The sequence below is a fragment of the Coturnix japonica genome, chromosome 5 (genome assembly GCF_001577835.2).
Source record: "Coturnix japonica isolate 7356 chromosome 5, Coturnix japonica 2.1, whole genome shotgun sequence".
Lineage (NCBI taxonomy): Eukaryota > Metazoa > Chordata > Aves > Galliformes > Phasianidae > Coturnix > Coturnix japonica.
The window spans coordinates 10,798,615-10,818,705 of record NC_029520.1 but is presented as its reverse complement, the minus strand read 5'-3'; the positions used below and the strand labels follow the sequence as shown (position 1 = coordinate 10,818,705).

General features: G+C 45.0%; 1 protein-coding gene across 1 annotated transcript; it reads left to right on the top strand.

Moving 5' to 3' along the window:
• Positions 1-8,456: 8,456 nt before the first annotated feature.
• INS (insulin) lies at positions 8,457-12,756 on the top strand. Its single transcript, XM_015863824.2, has 2 exons — positions 8,457-8,870; positions 12,558-12,756. The coding sequence occupies exons 1-2, from the start codon at positions 8,684-8,686 to the stop codon at positions 12,692-12,694; spliced, it is 324 nt and encodes a 107-aa protein (XP_015719310.1). The 5' UTR covers positions 8,457-8,683; the 3' UTR covers positions 12,695-12,756.
• The last annotated feature ends 7,335 nt before the right edge of the window (positions 12,757-20,091 follow it).

Here is a 20,091-nt window from a genome sequence, read left to right as displayed (position 1 = left end):
GTTTGGCTCTTGTATCCTTCTACTTCCTAGACCCTGGTCTGCCATCATGCCTGCAGGCAAAATACAGCCTGGGGCCCATTAGTACAGGCGAGCTGCAACTCGTGCTTGTGTAAAATATGAACTCTGAGATGGAAAATGATCCCTTATTTGTGGACGAGCTGATCTAAACCTTTCTTTGCCGGCCTATTACTAATTGTGAAATTATGCATGGAACAGTAGTTGGGAGGTCTTTTTTTTTTTTTGCTTTTAAAATAGTAGCACAACAGGAGTCTTGCCTTCACTACATGCTTTCTCTCCCAGCAATTCCCACTATTTCTGCTTGGTTCCAGTAATATGAAATGAGGAGGATTTATTTCAACACTGGGAAGATGCCTTCTGTGAAGATTGCAAATGGGTATTCTGCCTATGCCAGATCCCTCTTCCTCTAGCCCACTCAGTGCAACCCTTTTAGATGCTTCTCTGGGACCGAGGGTCCCCAGCTCTAGGAGATTATACAGAGATACAACTTCTTTATGTGATTTGCTGTAAAAAAAGCAAAACAAAACAAAACAAAAGTCACTTGAGAAAAATAACGGGGTAAAACTGTCAGCAGTCCTCTGTGACCACAAAAATATGTAACTGATCTGCCCTCAGGCAGTGGGAATATTCATGATTTTTCCCAGGCATTAAACAGTCCAGATTGCAAATGACTGAGTTGGGCAACCTTGGTCCTAAAGGTGTTGAACATCTTCCTAAGAGACATCAGGGGTGGATCCTGCTTTCTTAAGCACAGGGCTTACTTTAGATAACCTGAACTACCTGCTGCATCCATGAGGGAGCAGGAGATGGGACGCAGAGTGCTCAGGGACTACAAAGGCCCCTGGAGATCACAAGAGATGCCCAAGGTCCTGTAAACGTGTCCTACTCCAGAGCTATTCCTATATCTGAGGAAACAAAATCCACTTAGTGCTACCAGTTTGGCTTTTACAGGAAAGCCAGGCTCTTTTTCTGGTTAAAACCCTTCCAGCATAGCTGACAGAGGTGGATTAATGCCTTGCTGACACAGGTCTGGACCATGCATTCAGACACTCCAGCCTGAGAGGGAGTTCCCTCATTTAGGACTTGTAAGGATAGCCTGTATCTTCATAGCGCTCATTAAAGTGTTACAGCTGTAATGAATTCATCTTCATTACACGCCTGGGAGGTAGAGGAGTGCTCTTGTCCCTGTAAAAGGCTGACAGATAAAAGGAGGCAGAGAATCAGAGAGACGCAGACCAGGCGCAGAGCCTGAAAAGTAATTACATGCCTAAACAGCTTTGGGAAAAAGTGTCTAAGTGGCAGATCTGGGGCTTGAACCTCTGTCAGCTCCCTCAGGACCCAATCTTTCTTCTTGCGCCGTGATGCCATGGATCAAAACTCAATTATTTACAGATTCTACAGTGGCAGGTATGCACACACATCCCTGTCCCCCTAAGATGGGAATTGATTTTGATAAGGCTGTGGCTGACCTGAACTGTCATTCGTACTTCTAATCCAGCTCAAATAAATGTTTTTTTTCCACAAGGACCAGACAAGATACTGCACTTTGCACTATTAAATAAAAATAAAAATAAAAATAATAATAAAAAAAAAGTAAAAAGAAAAAGAAAGAAGAAAGAGTTTTAATTTTTCCTACACTTGTTAATTACGATGCTGGGAAAATGCAAATTTTTCTAGAGGAAATCCAATATTTTGAAAGTTTTCTGGCATGGGCAAAATAAGAAAGGACCCAAAATCTCTTGATTTTTCATAACTGAACAGAGAAGTTTACAATGCTCAGGTAAGCATGAGATTGCACCCCTGTGTTCAGGCAGCTTAGTGGAGCTCCCAGGGCACAGCTGGTTTGGTTAATAGTGGCAGGTCAAGAATATGAGAGTTTTGAGCTTTGGCATATTTCCAACTTGAGCTGACATCCTTCAAGTCCTTTGCCCTGGAACTGTGCGAGGTTTGGGTTTTGGTCTATATTTCCAGGACACGTGTTATACTCCCTCTTCCCTGTCCTGACCATCCTCTATCATGTGCTCCTACAGGTGATGTTCTTGTGTTTAACTTTAGGATGGAGCAACTAGTTTTGAAGCTTGTTCAAAACAGAGTTTTGAATTCAAACTCTACCACAGTGATGTAAGTCCAGACAGGTTCAGCACTGAGCTCCAGCACCAATGCGGTCACGGTCCATCCTCATTGATTTTCCTGAAGGGATAATGATGCAAAATCCATTTTTCACTCCTGGCATTAGTTCTGCTCAGTCTCTTTGTGATTATTTTCTCTGTCAGCTCTCTGGGCACAGCAGGGTGAATTGATCTACAAAATATTTGCGAGGATGGTGGAGGATTAAGTATCCCACACAGATAGCTCAACGTAACAGTTGTTACCCGGGACTTTGGAGAGAAAAACAGGGTGGGGAGAGGGAGTTGTTCATTTTCCTTCCACTAAGGTCAACCTTAAATAACTCTCCCACCTCCCTCTGAGGCCAAGACAAGATAATAAGGACAAAAATGTCAGAGCAAAGCACAGGGGCCCCTCTATTTACAGCAAAGGCCAAATCGCTAACGAACAGATCGGAGCTTGCTTTCCAAACACCGATAAGCGGCAACTTTGAATTAACGGCCCCAGTTCCTCTGCTGCTGTAAATCAGCATGACCCCGACTGCTTGTGGGACTCCCCACAGGAGGGGGGGCCGCTCTCCCCTCCTGGCCCCGCGATCCATGTGCCTGTCTCCAATCCCCTCCCTTCCCAAGCCCCATAACACTAACAAGTCTTATCAGTAGGATTTGCACCTCCTTGTCTAGAAGCCCCTAGGCAAACCTAAGGACTGGTTACCGGTGTGCCTCCAAATCATGAAAGTGGTTTTAAGTGCTCAAAATGATCCACTTAGCCAGGGATAATTAACAGCATCAGAGCTGGGAGTCCCAGAGTGGAAGCAAAGGAGAAAGAGGAAGTTTGTTCCAGAAAATGGGGTTTCCAAACTTCCTGTTGGAACTCAGCAGGAAGCACTGTGTGAAAGTAGTACACTGTGCCTCAGTGTCCTCCTATCACTTACAGTCCCCAGTATTACCATGGGAAAAATCATGGCAGATGTCCACAGTGCACCAACGCCTACTGAGAAGAGCAGCATAATAAAACAGAGAAATATCTGACAACCTCATTTATTTTCAATTTATGAGACCACTTTACAGCAGGGGACAAGTCCAGTCTAAGCAAGCAAAAAACATCCCTTCATTGTTTCTTTATCTCTTACCACCTTGCTGCATGGGCTGGCTATAACACCCATCACTTTCTGCTACATCTGCTGCTCTCTGGTGGCCTGCCCACTGTGATGGCAAAGGACCAGCTCTTCTCTGTTTTATCAAAGGCTTCTCCATGTTATCCTTGTCTTCACTTTCCAAATAGTGCCTATAGCCACCTGCTGTGGAAGCCATGGCAGTAGTACCACAAATCTTTACTGCCTGCAGTTGTGGACAGATGTGGTAAGAGTCTTGAAAATAATGTATTCTTGGATCGGTGCTGATCAGGCTCCTTTTTCAGAGCTTCTCAACTCTGTGGAAGTTATTTGCTGCTTTTGCTGTTCATTACTTGTCCTCTAGCAGAGTGTCATTGCCTCTTCTAATGTTTCTCTATCTAAACCAAGGATTACTTTTGGGCCATTAATAGCAACAGATTTCATCTTCTCCTCATTGATAAACAAACCAATTTATTCTGCTGCATCTGCTAATAGCTGTGTCTAGCAACTATTAGCAGCTCTTAGCTGCTATTTCAACCTCTAACTTCTCAAAAAGTCTATGTGCAGTAATATTTTACCAGGTTAAAAGGGGCATACTTTTTTTTTTTTTTTTTTTTTCCCTATCTTTATATTTAACCTTGCATTTGCTCTTCCCAAGATGGATGGAATTTTTGCTCTAAAGGTCATTAAATTCTGTCTGCTTTGCTCGGTGGCTGTGCTTCTGTAGAGTTTTGAGTTGGCAGAGGCCAACAGATCTCAGGCAAGATGCAGAGAAACCAATTTGCAAGGATGGGGATCCCAAAGATGACAGATGTCAGTGGAACAAACCTGGTTGGTTACACTGGTCTTTGGGTTACACCCTCTGATCCATGAATCAGCTGTGCTCAAGCAGTGAGATAATGTTTCCAGACTGGAAGAGCCCAGAAAATTGGGAAATCTGCAGTCTGGCAGTAGCATCACTCTTGGGCTCCATGGCTGGAGGGAAGATGGGGACAGCTCACACGTCCTGCACCCAGATAACCACCTAGATTAGTTTATAGAAGAAGCTGACAGATTACTTTTATCCTCAAGAGAAGCCCTCTTGCCTGCTTGCACAATGCCTCTTTTGAAGCAAGGGCAACTCTCATTGTGTGGCTCCAGATAAGCCTCACCCTTTGCTATAGCAGCTCCCTCTCCTGTCAAGCCCATGGTGGCTGCCCCACCTGTCCGCTGGGGCCACCACGTATCATGTATACCATGCAGACATCACAGGGCTCAGCTGCAAACATACATGTGATTAAGCATAACCAACAGTGCTGAGATCCCCTTCATCTTCAGATGGTAACCGCAAAGGAGCTATCAAAGGGGGCAAGGCAAAGCCACCTCAGCAGTGGTGGCCAGTGTTCTGGGGATGCCAGGCACTAGCTGAGCACTTGTCCACCTCCAATCTTGACCTTTGCTTTCAGTAAAACTTGCACAAACTTGTAATCGTTAACTAGTTCCCCCATAATGGGCTTGTTATTTTTGCCGGACAGGGTTAGAAAATGCAAGACATCTACAGTAGTAAAGATTTTATTGTGCTGGCAGCAGACAGTAAAACCTGATTACATGTCACTGGGGATTGCCTAAACCTTGTTCCCACTGGTGTAACTGCCTGGGGGTGGGGGGATGCGAGCAAGGGAGGTGGCTTTAAGTCACGTCCAGACGTGGTTTAACACGATGGACAGGAGATGGGAGCAGCCCACTTCTACTCTTCAGTAAGCGTGCCTCATGTGGAGTTGAAGAGCAAGAGCTGAGCAGGAGTCAGCCATCCAAAGCTATGCTTCATCACATGAAAATCACTGGAAATCCCATCCTGGAGGGATTGGGCTAAGAGTTTGCTACAGATATGGATTTGCCATTGAGAAATGGGCTCCCCTTTTGCCCCTCTCTCTGAATTCATTGCTGGCATGGGAACTTTCCTCCTGAGACAAAACTTTCCACAGTTTATATCCATTTTATATCTGTTTATATCATGGCTAGCATTTTTTTGTTTTAAATTATTATTCCAAAGGCCCATTTAAGGTAAAAAAAATATGGTTTCCAATAAATAATCAAAGTTATCATATTTTGGAAGGGAAAATATTCCTAGAAGGAAATGTCTGCAGAGAAGTTGAACTTGGAGCCAGTGCAGTATTTTTTATTTTTTTTTTTTTCCTATAAATCTTTTGCCTTATTTTTGCAGACACACTATAGCAAAGTGAGGATTTCTGAGCACTCAGCTACCACAAACCCTTCCTCTGCCTGGGCATGCTGTGGAAATGGGCTGAGCTTTTCAAAGCTGTCTTCAGGATTTGGTTGGCCGAGCATGAGAGGAGCCACAGAGTAACAACTTGACCATCTCAGATCAAAAGACAACAGGTTTTCTATGTCAATGGGGCAAGCCTTGCCCCTGGGAAAGGGAGAAGCCCAGCAGGGAAGTTACCTCAAAGTGGGAAGACAGTGGATAAAGAAGCCTCCTAGCAAACTCCCACTGTCAGTAAGATAAATACAAGTTAAGATGTATTCTGGTAACTTTCAAAAAAAATGCAAGAAGGAAAACCCTAAATGGTAAATCTCAGAGTATGATTAACTTGGGGAGCACCCTGCTCCACAGCCCTTCCAAGGCAACCATTGGACTGAGGTTTCTTTCTACAGAAAGATGCTTCACAGCATACTGCGGACACATAAAAATGACTGGTGATGGGATTCACAGGGTAATTTTGCAAATGATCCCCTTAAATGCTGATTGGGGGCTCAGTGCTCTGAGGGTAACTTGATAACATATCAGGTTTTATCCTCTGTAGCCACTAATTTGCCATCTTTTCCTAGTAGAGAGAAGGTCTGAGTACTCCTATCTCCCTGAAACTCGAGACCCACTTCATGGATATAGCACGAGGTCATTCAAGTACATCAAGTATCTTTTTTGAGGGGAAGGAAGACAGAGATAGTGTTACACACTGTGCAGATGCTATTAACTGTAGTTGAGCATCACAAGTTGAGTTTATTAGTATGAGGATGAAAGACCTACATGGCAGGGTATGTAATCGATAACCTTCTGTCACATCCATTTGAGGACTTGAGTCCCCTTCCCTTTGTACTCAGAGATTTAGCACTTTTCACTTACCTTTTTGCAGTCACAGTCCTTTTAGTAAACATACGATACTTCAAGCTCCAAGACATAACAAAGGTAAATTGGACTTCCTACCTTCTAGATGCTGGTGGAAGTAATTGGGAGGAACTGCTCCCAATGAAAGAAATGGAGAGTAGCATTTGCTGACTCCACTGAAGTTCCTTCTGCTTTATATTCTTTATGGAGAATCTGGCATGTTCTAGGTTAAGCAGGCAATGGAGTTCAGGCAGCTGGTGTCTGAGCTGAGACACGCTGAAATCATGAAGAATTACAAATCTCATCTGTTTCAGGCTCTTTGCAAGCTAAGGTAGACACTACCTGCAAATCTGCTTTGTCTTTTCCTAAACAGCCACCATCACTAGAGAGGTGGTCCCTTCCCATAAACCACCTGGGACTTGTGTCCATCAGGGTTGCAGGCTTGACAAACCAATGTCCTCGCTCCACTAAAGCCCACCTTCGGAGAACTATCAGGAGTCATTGCTGCACCGATTAATATGAGTCATTTTTTTCTAAGCTCTCCTTCACAGTGATGAGTGCTGACCACGCAACTCATACTTGTAACTTAATTTCTGAAGGAAAGGTGAAGTGACTGAGAATTTATGAGGTCACAGCCATAAGGATTTGTTTCCCCGTGAAGGAGCAGACAGAATGGAGATAACCAGCTATCTCCTGGTTTCTGCTAACCACCTCCAATTTCCCCAACAGGATATTGAATTTCAATAGCCCACCACAGCAAGTGCACTCAGAAAATATATCAGTGTCACAGGACCAGCTCAAATGAGCCAGCTTTAACTTCTATGAACGTGAGAAAACGCAAGCACACTGTAATTGCTCTCACTAAATGTGGAGACTGCTCTAGTTGCTCTCAAAAGCAAAGTACCAGATTTCAAATGGTCTGATTTTAGCCCCACACCGAGCTCACACAACCATCCAAAGCCTCCTGCAAAATGCAGATGTTGTCTCCCCCTGCCCAAGCCCAGGACACGTGTCTCACCACCTGCCACGTGGGCAGCCAGAGGGGCTTTGGATGGCCTTCATGCAGTAATGTGTTTTCCTTTCTCTAGCACCTGACAGCAGCATGGTCACACTGACAGCTCGGTCCCATTGCTGCATACTTTCCAAAGTGATATTAATCAAACATATTAACATGTTTGCCTTTAATTTTGCATTTCAGAAACAGCTGTTGGCCGCCTCAATGCCAGCAGTGCCTATTGCCAGCATTAGTGTCATTGTGGCTGTAATAGCGCTATTATCTCTTGCTAAAAGGGTCACTGATTGCTCAGGACGGAGCTCCGGGTAAAGAAAAGCAGGTCAGCTGAAATGAGATGGAAACTGCAAAGTGATGCTTCCCTCTTAACCTGCCTAAAGACCTGTTGATGCTACATTTAGGGAAATTTATGTGCACAAGCAGCAAAAATTTTGACTAGAGTGTCACTGAGAAGGTGGGGCTTGTCCAGCTCCTGTGTCCGTTGTGCTGGTGTAAATCATATAAATACGGCAAAGAGAATGGGGAAATTTCTACCAGTCTTCATCTCTATCAGCAAACTTCTCTCCGTCTCTTTCTCTCTTCTTTGGGTAAGTCCAGTTGCCTCCTTTTTGTCTTCTAAGTGGTCTGTGTGGCTGTTTTCTTAAGTGGATGTAGCTGTTGGTAACAAGAGCTGGCTTGACTGCCCAGGAACATGAGCTCTCCTCAGGTCTTTGAACACACCGCTGTGGTTTGGGATCAGCATGAAGTACAACCACTTTGGCTTCGGCAGAGTGGGATTCTTCTCTGAAGGTGCCAGTTATCTCTGCTCTCCTGGGCAGGTATGACACAGGGCTTGGCAAAATGATTTCTGGTACCATTGCCTTTGCTCCAGGGTGTCCAAGACAGATTTTTGCACTGCAGGCTCTGCTGCTCAGCCTGCGAGGTATCCTCAGCATACACTGAGTCAGACTAATAAAAGACTTAGGATTTAAATCCTAAACATTTAAATACCTCCAAGGGTTGAAGGCTGTGCTATGAAAAGCCACTCAGTGTATATATTTTGGATTTTGGAGTCTGGTTTGTCTCTTTATGAGAAATCAGCAGGGAGGCTGGTGCGAGCATGTGGATGGAGACAGGCTTCTGGTTATAATAAATGACCAGTTATAACTTTCAAAGCCTGATGCATAAAATATTTCTTTCCTCTTCAGAAAGTCCATTTGCTTCTGTAGTCTTGTTTTTACGTCAAAGGAGCTGAGGGACATAAGATACCTGATGACAGCTTATTCCTCCCTTGCAACCCTCCCTGTGTCTCCTTTGCTTCCTACCTCTAGGCCTCCCTCAGCTCATCATGGCTCTCTGGATCCGATCACTGCCTCTTCTGGCCCTCCTCATTTTTTCTGGCCCTGGGACCAGCTACGCAGCTGCAAACCAGCACCTCTGTGGCTCCCACTTAGTGGAGGCTCTCTACCTGGTGTGTGGAGAACGTGGCTTCTTCTACTCCCCCAAAGCCCGACGAGATGTTGAGCAGCCTCTAGGTAAGTCAGGTTGACCATGACTACATTCATATACTATATGATGCAAAAAACAACCGCTTACCTTTGATGGCGATGCAAGGAATGTCCTTGATGGGGAATGCCAGGAATACTTTCAACATACCAACAGCATTGTATCACCCATAAAAGGATCTTCAGGCTAAAAAGGCAGGTGGGAGAACAAGCAGAGAAAGGGTATTTATGAGGCAGAAGGAATTGTCACAGAAAGCTCCAAATTTTTGGCTTGGTAGAGAGAGGCTGAAAACAGTGTTATCCCAACATTTGCAAGGCAATTACACTGACCTGGGAGCAATCATGAAAAATAAAGGTGGGAAGATCTCAAGAAGCCTCTTTCTGCATCTATTCTTCACCCACATTATCCCAATCCTGTTCTATGACCACATCAAGCATGGTCATAAAAACCTCCTGCCTTCTGAAACTGTCTGTTCTTGTGCTCAACTGACTTTTTTCATGAATGTTTCCTCCTAATATTTAACCTATACATTTCTAGCCATAAATTAGTCCTCATCTTCTCCATAGCAGACAAAAGGAATCATTTACCATTTCTCCTTCATCGGTGATTTTCAAACCTTTTAAAAACTGCTCCCATATCTTGTTTTAACCTACTGTGAGCCAAAAGCCCTCAACAGCACCACTAGTCCTCTTTAGGTCATATATTCTAGCTCTCTGTCTACACAAACTGTTCTGCATTTTGGCCCATACCATTACGGAATGGTGATGGCTGGAGAAGCCTTGCCATCTACGAACAGCAAGCATACTAGAAGAACAGTATTGTATGGTTATCACACCATATTCCTGTACAGGGAGGTTGTCTCTTTTGAAGCAGTACCACTCCTCCATTGGAGCAGCAGTCCTTGCAGGACCACAACTAGCAACTCACCCCAGTCTACCCTTTGTCTTGATTGCACGACAGTTTTCCTGCCTTCCACTAGCATCTTTCCTATTCCTTGAGGAACAGCATCCCATCTTTTCAAAGGGTTTCTATAGTTTCCTAAGTAATTTTGAGTACTAATCTTGCCCTTCAGCAGGCTTGCAGCCCCCCACAGCTTTATATTGTCTCCTATTTCACGGTGGTAAATGGATTAGCCAGAGTAAGTTGTGATGCAGCCAGTGTCCATCTTTACCTTATTCTGTACAGCAGATTAAGAGGACAAAAAGCTGACATTCTGCAGCCCCCACAGAAATGCGGTAGGTTAGTTTCCTTGCTTTGCCTTTTGTTTTAGCAGAGCAGCTCTTCTGTAAATCGGTAACACAGGAAACACTTTTATCAGCTCAGAGCTACTCAGCTCCCTGCCACCTGCCCTGCCCCCAGATGAGGCAGCTCATTCCCACCAAGGCAGTAGTTTCTGATCCAGCTTCGGGAGCTACAAACCTCCAGCAAGATCTGGAAGCTCCTGAACTTGTCTCAAACTCTTTGAACATTTTCTTTGGGGAAAGAGCCTGTCCTGTGCCTCTTGCATTCATATGTGATACAGCCCAAGCTCCAGCAGAGCTGTGGGCAGAGTGAACGGCTCCTATCAGCAGTTAAAATGCAAGATTGGAAACAGACTTGTAAGAGAGAGGCATAACATTAAAAAGCACAACTTCTCAGCTCTCTGTTTGCTGCTAATCTCCTCCCTGAGCTGTCACTTAGGAATGGTGTGGGGTGCAGTGTGCCATGCTGAGACCCACTGGAAATTCTGCCTCTCCTCAGCACTGTGATCACTAAAAGATGCAGGTGTGGGAACATCAGAGGTAGAAGCATTGCGTACAGAACACAGCCCTTCTTATAGCTGGGAAGTCCAACTCTTTTCCGGCTACTACAACTTCTCCCAAGGCAGAGTCCTCTATCACTTGCTACATCCATTCACCACCACTAGACATGTCTCACACTCAACCAACTTTCATAAAAGCTGCTCTTAGCAGCGACAGGAAAACAGAAATCTGGAAATACACAGCAACACAACCTGATTTCATTCAGCTAAGTACAACAGCAAGCTGAGCAAGTTCTCATACAGGTGGGATGAGGTAGTCCAGCAAGCTTTTGAGCATGCTGTTAGTACCTAGGCGAGGCCACAACCTGTAATGCACGAGCCATAATGCAAGAGTATTGTTTCTCCTGGAGACAGGTATTTGCAGTTCCTCACAGCTTCAGGTCCCCTATAACCCAGCAAACACACTCTCCTCCATCTTCTGAGCCACTAATGGAGATTTTCAGTAGGTGGAGAAGAGACTCCTGCCAAGTCCCAATCATTTTAACTCTCCAATTTCAAGACAGAACAATACTTAACTCCCCTAACTATGGTACAGCTCTCCTACCACTCCTCTTCCTAACATGTATTGATTTCACCTGCATCTTTCTCCAGCATATGTGACTGCCCTGTGAAATAGTCTCAGTGGTCTGTGGGAGATGAAGCAAAGTAACATCACAGAAGGCAAGAAGAGAGTTGGCTGTGATTTACTTTGAAATTCAAGTCATGCTGCTAGTTGCTTACTTGTTTGAAGATTTTCTCCTGAGGACCATGATGAATGAGTTGGGTTCCTTAAATGTTGTATGGAGAATTTCAGAGCCAACCTGTCTGAAAATATCTGAGGATTTTCTACCTCTTTTTCTAGGATTACCACCTGAGCCACTACCTCTTTGTTACAGGAGTTTGTTGTGTTTGCATTCTGCTAGCAGCTGGCTCAAAAGACAAAAACAAATCACAAAACATCAACTATCTACTTTCTCTTCTACTTAATACTGGGCTAAATCTTTTCTAAATTTTCCCCTTAGCAAACTAGCATAATGGTTTCTTGTTACTCATGTGACCTGTTCTTCGTATCACACTTCAGGTGCTGAGGGATTTCGCATCATGTGCTATGCTTTCCTGCTGCCCTAGAAACTACATTTTAGTCTTGCTTTCCAGGCACTTTCTTTTGGTTGTTAGTGTCTCTTTCCTTCCTATAGGAAAAAACCACTATTTTATTTGTCATTTGCTGTATTTTCATTGGGCATTTAGAACTTGAACAGCTCTACCCACGTTTTCAAGCTCATCGCTTTGAGCAAACTATTATCTTATTTACAAGCTGCTCATCCCAGGGAGCACACTGGGTTTATCCTTTTCTCTGTATGCGTCCCCCAGTAAAGACCCTGTATCCCTTTGTCCACTCCACATGGCTTCCCTGTAAACCAGGGGGTTATCTGGGTAAAGTGTAAGGTGGAAAAACACAAAGACGGTAATAGATATTCAAACAGTTATTTACAGGGGAAAAACTCACCCTTATGGAAGCCTTCAGCCTGCTGGGAAACACTGAAGCAAACTCCACCAAAGAACAATCTCCAGGAGATGCTGCCTTAGTGGTGGTCAGCCCTTAAATGAGTTTTGGAGGAGATGGAGTAAAGTTCCACCCCTTCTGGGAGCACAGATAAATTATTCTCACCTGTGCTCCCACAGCTGAGCCGACACTTGCCTCAGCTGATTAATCAAAGGTTCAGGCTGTGATTACTAATTTCCCATACAATAGAGGGAACTTGGTGTCTGAAGTGCTCTGAGAGCATCAGCTTTGGGAAATCTTTGCAAGTGCTCCTCATTTCCCAGGCAGCTCTTGTCTTATACAGCTGATATCTGAAAAAGGGGCTCTACCTGGGGCACAACAGCTAGGGCTGGTGTAGGATGAACCATGATTTACCTCCTTTTCCTTTGGCAGTGAGCAATCCCCTGCATGGTGAGGCAGGAGTGCTGCCCTTTCAGCAGGAGGAATACGAGAAGGTCAAGCGAGGGATTGTTGAGCAATGCTGCCATAATACGTGTTCCCTCTACCAACTGGAGAACTACTGCAACTAGCCAAGAGGCCAGCGGTGGGCACAGATATGCACTTACTCTATCGCACCTTCAAAGCATTTCAATAAACCTTGTTGATCTACTGGAAGACTTGTGCCATTTCATGTGTCCATGGTTTGTGTGTTCATTGTGTCTGTGTACATTTCTTGGGGGAGGGACACCACCATTTGTTTAGGGACTGGCTGGCTGTGCTCAGAGGAGGCAGTTTTAAATGGTCCTGGAGCCAACCATTGCTTAACACTCAAAGTAGCTTTGAGGGAGGAAGGCAAGTTGCACAGCCAAAGGGGACCCACAAGGCATCCTCTACCCTTGGTGCCTGGTGGATGAGATGGAAGAGAAGGAAAGCATTGAGAGAGACTTCTCTTTCTAGGGAAATGTTACTGAGCAACACATGTGAAAACATGCTGCAGTTCACAACCTAAATATAGAGAAGTAGCCAGGAGACAGAACTTCCTCAGTTGTGTAATGAGATCAGTCCTGATTAAGCAAAGAATTGAGTCACCTATTAACTGTAACAAGAAGAATCATGGCCAAATGCCATATGTAAAGTGTGTCCGGTTCTCACTTTTGCTCATCAGAGTCCCAGGCAGAGTTCTTACTTTGGGACGTGCCTGCTATCCACAAGTATTTGACGAATCAGATGCAGAAAGCAGATTTTGACCAAGAAGAGTTTCATTGAGCTGTCTGCCACCAGTGCAACATCCATCACTGTTGATGCTCGGGGCTGTGCTTTGAGTGCATCAATCCTGGATCAGATGCTTGCCCTCCGTGACTGCCTTCTGCTTTCCCTTGCTGCCAACAAACACTTCACACCGCAAATTTCCTCTCTTGTTTAACCAGATATTTGCAGAAGCCTTGAAATTTGTCAGAAACAAAGCACCTCCAGGCACTCAGACAGGCAGGATTACTGAGGGGCTGATGCATGCTGCTTCAGATTCCTCTCCTGTTTTTGCACCTGCAGTCTCAACTTTTTGCACATCTACCCCAAAGAAAAATCACTCTGAGCTCATAGGCAGAGAAGAGGTTCTGTAGTTGGGCCCTCTTTCAGGGTCTGGAGGGTAAGCAGATCTAGCACTTGCTGTAGATCATGAAGAATTGCTCTCCTTCATAGCTGAAAACCTAAGACTTGGTGGAGACACTGGGATTTGTCCTGCATCACATGGAACCAAGATCCTGGACTAAGTAGCCAGGGTCTGTAGAAAGTAAATAAGCAGAGAGGCTCTTTTGAGGTGAGACTGAGACTTGCTACTGCAAATGAGATTTCCATCTCTAACCCCTGACAAAACTGTACAGGTCTAAATGATTGTAAAAGATGGGAGTAAGAAAAATTGAAGAGAAAGAGGTGGTGTAGGAGATGACATTGCCTCAGTGACTGCTATACTTGTATCAGCACATGCCCAAATGCTGCACTATGGGGATGGAAACAGCAGCAAAGTCCATGGAGGTACCACTTCTCTTCCTGTGGTGCTGAATCAGTCATGCTTTCTTCCTAACACAGACTTTCCATGCACTCATCCCACTGTCTTCCAACACCATAAATATGTAATGAAAGCACTTGGTCTCTGCATGATTGAAGAGAAGATCAGGTTGTGGATGGAAGATTTTTCAAAACTGTATTTACTGAATAACCCAGCAGCTTTAGTTGGAAAGCATGCACTGCTTCCACCCCAATTCACATTCTCAAGAGCACCACATATTCTGCTGTGATCCTTACAGCCAGTCAGTGGGGATAAAAGGGAGGCTGCATGAACATGTCTACAGTGCCAGCTGGGTCTGTGCAAGTTCCTGGCCAAGACAAGGAGAGGGTCTTCCTTTCTACCAAGACTTTGAATTGCAGATGGTATCTATCTTTGCAGGAGGTTCAGTTCCCAGAGCCTGGGGTCTCCAGCTGTCTGTAGACACAGCGCTTGGAAACTCAGAGCCTACCCTGGCTTTGGACAAAGGAGAAGTCAAGTAAGAGTTGTTGAATCCTAGAGGGTTTAGTGGAATATTTGTCTCAACATATTGATAACAAATAGAGAAACGTCTAGGATGAGTTGTCCTGTTTTAGTAGTTTTGGAGTCCCGGACCATAGAATGGGAATGCACCCAGCATACCTATAAAACAGAGGTAAGAAAGTCGAAGCACACATTTGCCAAATGGTTCTGCTAAGCCAAAACCAGCTTCCATTGGAAAGAAGTTGTAAAAAAGAAAAGCTTTGGAGGCTGCTGCTACAGCCTAGGGAGCAATGCTCCAGCTAGGACAGCTGGTCAGAGATGCCCAGTTTGTTCCCTGCCCTCTGCTATTGTTTGGTTTGCTTGCTTGTTTGTTTGCTTTTCTTCTGAAAGCTCTCAATTAGGACTTGTTGGGAAATTGCAAATGCCACGTTTTTAAGCTGGAAAATGTTGATTCATCAACATCAGCACTTCCTGCAGGACTGGACCAGTTTTAGCAAGGCTGGATTAAACAGGAGGAAGAGTAGTTTGGACACCGTACAGGTCTGTGGGAGATGCAGGTACCCACCCTGCTGGCATCACAGAGTGGATTTTATTCTCCGTGTGCCATTGGTAAGATCATGCACTAAACCACTGGGATTTGTGCATCCTGGGAGGAGAAGGCAGCAGGTCCCTTATTCCCCTCATACCCAAAGTGAGAACCATCCCGTGTAAAACATATGGTGGGAGGTGCAGGAGAAAACATTCATCAATTTAAAAGCTGTAGAAAGTCTCAAATAAAAAAAAAAAAAAGAAAACAAAAAACAAAAAATCCCTTCTGTAGACACTTTGCTTTTTTCAGAACTGAAAATAACATAGAGGGCTTGGACAGGGCCAGCTCTTTGCTTTTTAAGAGCAATAGTGGGGTAAAGGCCAAAGGAGAACAAAGGTGTTTTTTCCCCTCTTTCTGCCACTCTGGAGAAGGAAGCCTGAAGGCAACCCTAGGTGACATTCTGCACTGGAGCACAAAGCTTCTCACCTTGAAAACATGATATTGTTGGGTGGCTTGGGCTGCTGTAAGGCCCTTCAACCCCAAACCAGAGGATGGGCAGCACTGTGAAGTACCCTTCCTTGAGGCATTTCTTTATAAACCCTCTGTGCCAGCAGATGTGCTGTGGAGAAGCCAGATCTCTCGAATTCCTGAAGGAGAAGTGACTCAGGGACAGGGAATGCCGCTTCCATTGACCTCCCTCCCTGCTCCTCCTCCCACTGGGGTTTTGCATTGTGATCTTTGGGAAGTGAATGCATCCAAGCTCTGTTTTTTTCTGACTCAGCAGTTGCTTTGAAGTGATTTTTTTGTTTTATTTTTTGCGGTAGCGGTGGGGCATCATGCCCAGCTAAAATATCTTGGCTCCGCTGTTCCTTGCAACAAACTTCCAAAGGTCTCATGCTAGCGGTGAAGGGCAATTTGAAGAGAATGCAAATAAAGGCTTCGCTTCATTCATGCTGGTTGAATAGAGAATTGAAAGCTGAGCCGCAGAGGGGATTGCAAGACAAATTCTTCGGGCTGTGGAGCTGTTAACGCTGCCCAGAAAAGAAAGGACCAAAGTTGCCCCTGTTTCCTGAACACTTCCTGACATGGGCTCTGGTTTTGAGGAAAAGGGAGAGATTCCTGCAGGAATGGCAATGGATCCAGGCCCGAGCAGAGCTGCTGTGAGGAGATGCACAGTGGCTGGACGGCAGCATGTGGTCACCAACAGCATCCTTGGGGTGGCTGGTTAGGCTACACTGCCATAGCTTGTCTGGAGAAGAAGAGAAGGCTGCCACTTTCCTCAAGCTAATCTGACTGTATTATTTCCTTTTCTAGGGTAGAAGAGTGTTCTCTTTTACCCCCCAAACTCACAGATTCATAAGAAATTGCCAGACTATACCAACATTCCCTCTCATTTAGACAAACCTTGCCAAGGACACCTATTCTCAACAAAACATAGCTGTTCTTCCTTCTCCTTTCACCTTGGGCAGGAAGAAAGCTTCAGGTCATGCTATAAGTTGATCTGGGAAGTCGCTGCCAGCTCATTGTCACTGAGTGAATGATCTTGTGGAAAGGCAGCCAGCTTTTCTGGACCCTGATGCCAGGCTGGATCCTGAATCCCTGCAGACCTGTTGGGCAGTGTGGGTGGGAGCAGAGCCAGGACAATAACAGGAAGCTAAGCAAGCCCATAGGAGTGCACAAGGAAATGATCAGAGCCTTCATCCTTTCCTTCGATCCCCAAGCAATTTCAGGGATGTGGACAAACATTTTGGGCTGCACAGAACTCCTTTCTTTTCCTGAAAGAGTTGGCCAAAATATGGCTTTAAAAAAAAACAACAAAAAACCCTTATTCTTATGCCCAGTAAATATCAGGATTTCCAGGATGCACATGGTTGCTCTTGCTAAAATTCCCCACTAAATGTTTTCCCATTTTGGAAGAAAATGGATAATGGAAATGAGTTTGGCTTTTGATTTCCAGGTTGTCGTTATTTGGCCTTTTTAATGGTGGGTTGTTTTTTTCAGGGGGAGGATATTTTTTACAGAACTGCCAATTTCTGGAATGTAACTCTTTCTTTTTTTGGTCAGAAAACAGCACAGCTTCCTCTTCCCTAATCAGAAAACGGAAAATCAAATAGAAATGACACCACCCGCCTCTCGTTGACAATAAACCATTCTGTGGAGGTTCCAATGGAAACATTTCTAAATTTGTTATTCTTTTTTTTCCCCACTATATCAGAAACCTTGTCCTCATCACTGGAAGCTGCAGATGTGCTGCACACCCAACCTTCTGGCTTTTCCTACCTGGCATGTGAGTGTCACAGGAGATCGTTGCAAATTATCCCCAGTAAATGTGCTCTTGGCTCCTGCTGATTTTGGTGGTGAGTGAAAACACAGTGAAGCAGCTCAAGTCCTTATATACTCCTTGTGAAATCACATATGGTGCACAAACTGCAGTTAAACTGGGGTTTTTTGGTCATTTTTCTATGTGCCTGCAAGCTAAGAGTGGCCATGCTTTTCCAAATGCTGACACTTTGCCTTGAAATAATGAGTTTCAGTAACTAAAGTGGGAAGTGCTCCTCCAGCAGCTCTTCTGCATCTGTGAGACTGCTGACCTCACTCTGGGGACACTGAGTGACACTGAGCACTGATGCCATCCTAATTTTCCTTTATGCTTTTAGCTGCAGGCCCCCCCGTGTCATTTTTGAGATGCTTTCCCTTAGCCCTCACCCTGTGCAGAGGTGCTTGAGCTTGTTGCTCTGGCTGTGCATTCCATTCAAGAACAAAGGACCAGGAGCAACTTTCTAGTCATTCACATTGGCCCTTGCTATCCATCACTGCACCTTCTCCAGCTCCAAAGTGGCTATTTGCATCCCAGTTTCTTCCTAATGCAGCTTTGGTCTTGGGAGCCTTACCCAAGGAATTTGTCTCTCCCTTTTGGACTTTGCAGTCCTCATGATCTGGAAAAGATCCCGAGGTTTCACATATCTGTCCAGAGCACAGCAATTACCCATGGCTCTGTCACCAAAATAGGGCACCACAAAAATGCTGGGAATCTGCTAAAGCAGGATCCCTGCCATGGCTTCCCTTCCCCCTGCAGTCCTCTAGGCTGCCAGAGAACAGAGCATAGGAAGGCTCGCATCTGGATCCTGCACCTCTGCCTGCAGATGTGTGAGACATGGCAAGTTGGCGTGGAGCACGGCAAGCAGCACCAGGGACACCCTAAAATGCTGGAGAGAGCAAGTAAATCCAGATAATCCAAGGCCAGAGAAAATCCTGATAGAGCTCGGCACGTCATCTTGGAGCAATGATTTGCATCAAGGCCATGGATTAGATAAGCAAGGAGACAGCTGGAGTGCCACAAGCACATCACCCATCAACCCCAGTGGTGATGCTGGCCAAGACATGGAACAGCTGACTATCTACCTGTCCTTGCAGGCATCTTGAACAATGAGGAGTTGGTTTGCTGCTGTTCCTGCTCTGATCTTTGTTTAAAGGTAGTATTTCTCCAGTGGTGAATCACGTTCCTAAAACCTCAGGCTCTTGAAGAAGTCCAACACATGGGCATCTGACTTGGGACAGCATGTGTGCCTGTGCCTTTCTCAGCCCCTTACCCATTTCCCATGGTTGCAGTGAAAGATTTCTGGTGAAGAAGGAGAAGCTGCAGGAAGCTCCTTAGAATAAAAACTGCATTTTGTGCCAATTTTCCACCACGGAGGGGCTGTGACTTTGCATTGTTTGCTATGATATCAGGTAACTCAACTTCCTCACTATCTAGAGAGTGAAAATGCTGGCAGGGAGGAAATTCAACATTAAAAGCAAAAATCTTCGTCTCTGCTACAACATAAAACCATAACATCTGGATTTTTGTGAAACACCAAGAGAGGACATCCCTGAATGGAAATATTGCATTTCAAGCAAAGCTGGGATACCTCCCCACATCTCATTACTGCTGGACCAGTGCCCACACAAAGCAGCAGAGTCCTGGGACTTTGGGAATTCAACCACCAGCCCATCTTGCTGTACCACCTGCTTTATTTTTTTTTCCCCCTCTCTCCATTATATAGGTATTTGGGATTATACACCTTGCATTTGGAAACCATATCAGGGGGAACTTTGGTTCAGGACAAGAATGGATTGGATGCTGTTGGCCCTTTTCATCCCACTGTCAAGGACAACAGCATTTATGTCCCACAGTGTGTCCCACAGGTGGCACCTACAATGGGAAATCTGTGCTCTCTCCCCATGTCCATTTAGTGTGGATGAGTGATTACGAAAAAGTATTTTAGCCAGCAGAGGGAGCACTCAGTGCTTCAGACCAGGACAGCTCGGGAAACCCAGGGAAAACATCTGAAACAGTTATCAGGGCGGTAGGAGCTGAAATAAAGGTTGTGTCTGGATTTGGGCGGGGGATGCTCCGCTACAGGATAACGGGGCACAGACCTGCTGGGAAACCCTCTGGAGATCTCATGAATGTGGGTGAGCATCCCCCAAGTGAAATCCGCCCTATTAATTTAGGTCTGCATTTGGGCTCTTACCAGATGCCCACCTGCCAAGTATTTAAGGCAGAGCTGTATTCAAATTTAGGACAAACAGAGTGACACACAGCTAATTTAACTTTAGTGAATTTAAAGACTTAACTGACAGGATCTGTAACAGTCTCCTGGCTTAGGAAAAGAGTCTCAGTTATTCTCCAGTGAAGTGCCTCAGCAGTGGAGGGATGTCTCTGTTCACATATGGTAATAGAAATATAATTAGTTACCCAAATGCACATCAGCCCCATGCTCTCCTAACCAGTCTGATCCCCCAGGTGCTTAAATGAAATTTCCTCAAGGAAAAACAGGTAATTTGGAAACTTGTCTCTGTGCAGATCAGTGACTAGAGAGCCATGTAACAAAGCCAGGTATCTGTGGGATTGAGCTAGGTCAAGCCCACGAGGGAATGGTGATGTGGATCAG

Excerpts from the sequence above, each read along its gene's own strand:
- INS (XM_015863824.2), top strand. The coding sequence starts at position 8,684 with ATGGCTCTCTGGATCCGATCACTGCCTCTTCTGGCCCTCCTCATTTTT. Across the intron at positions 8,871-12,557 it reads AGATGTTGAGCAGCCTCTAG|TGAGCAATCCCCTGCATGGT; the intron begins GTAAGTCAGGTT and ends TTCCTTTGGCAG.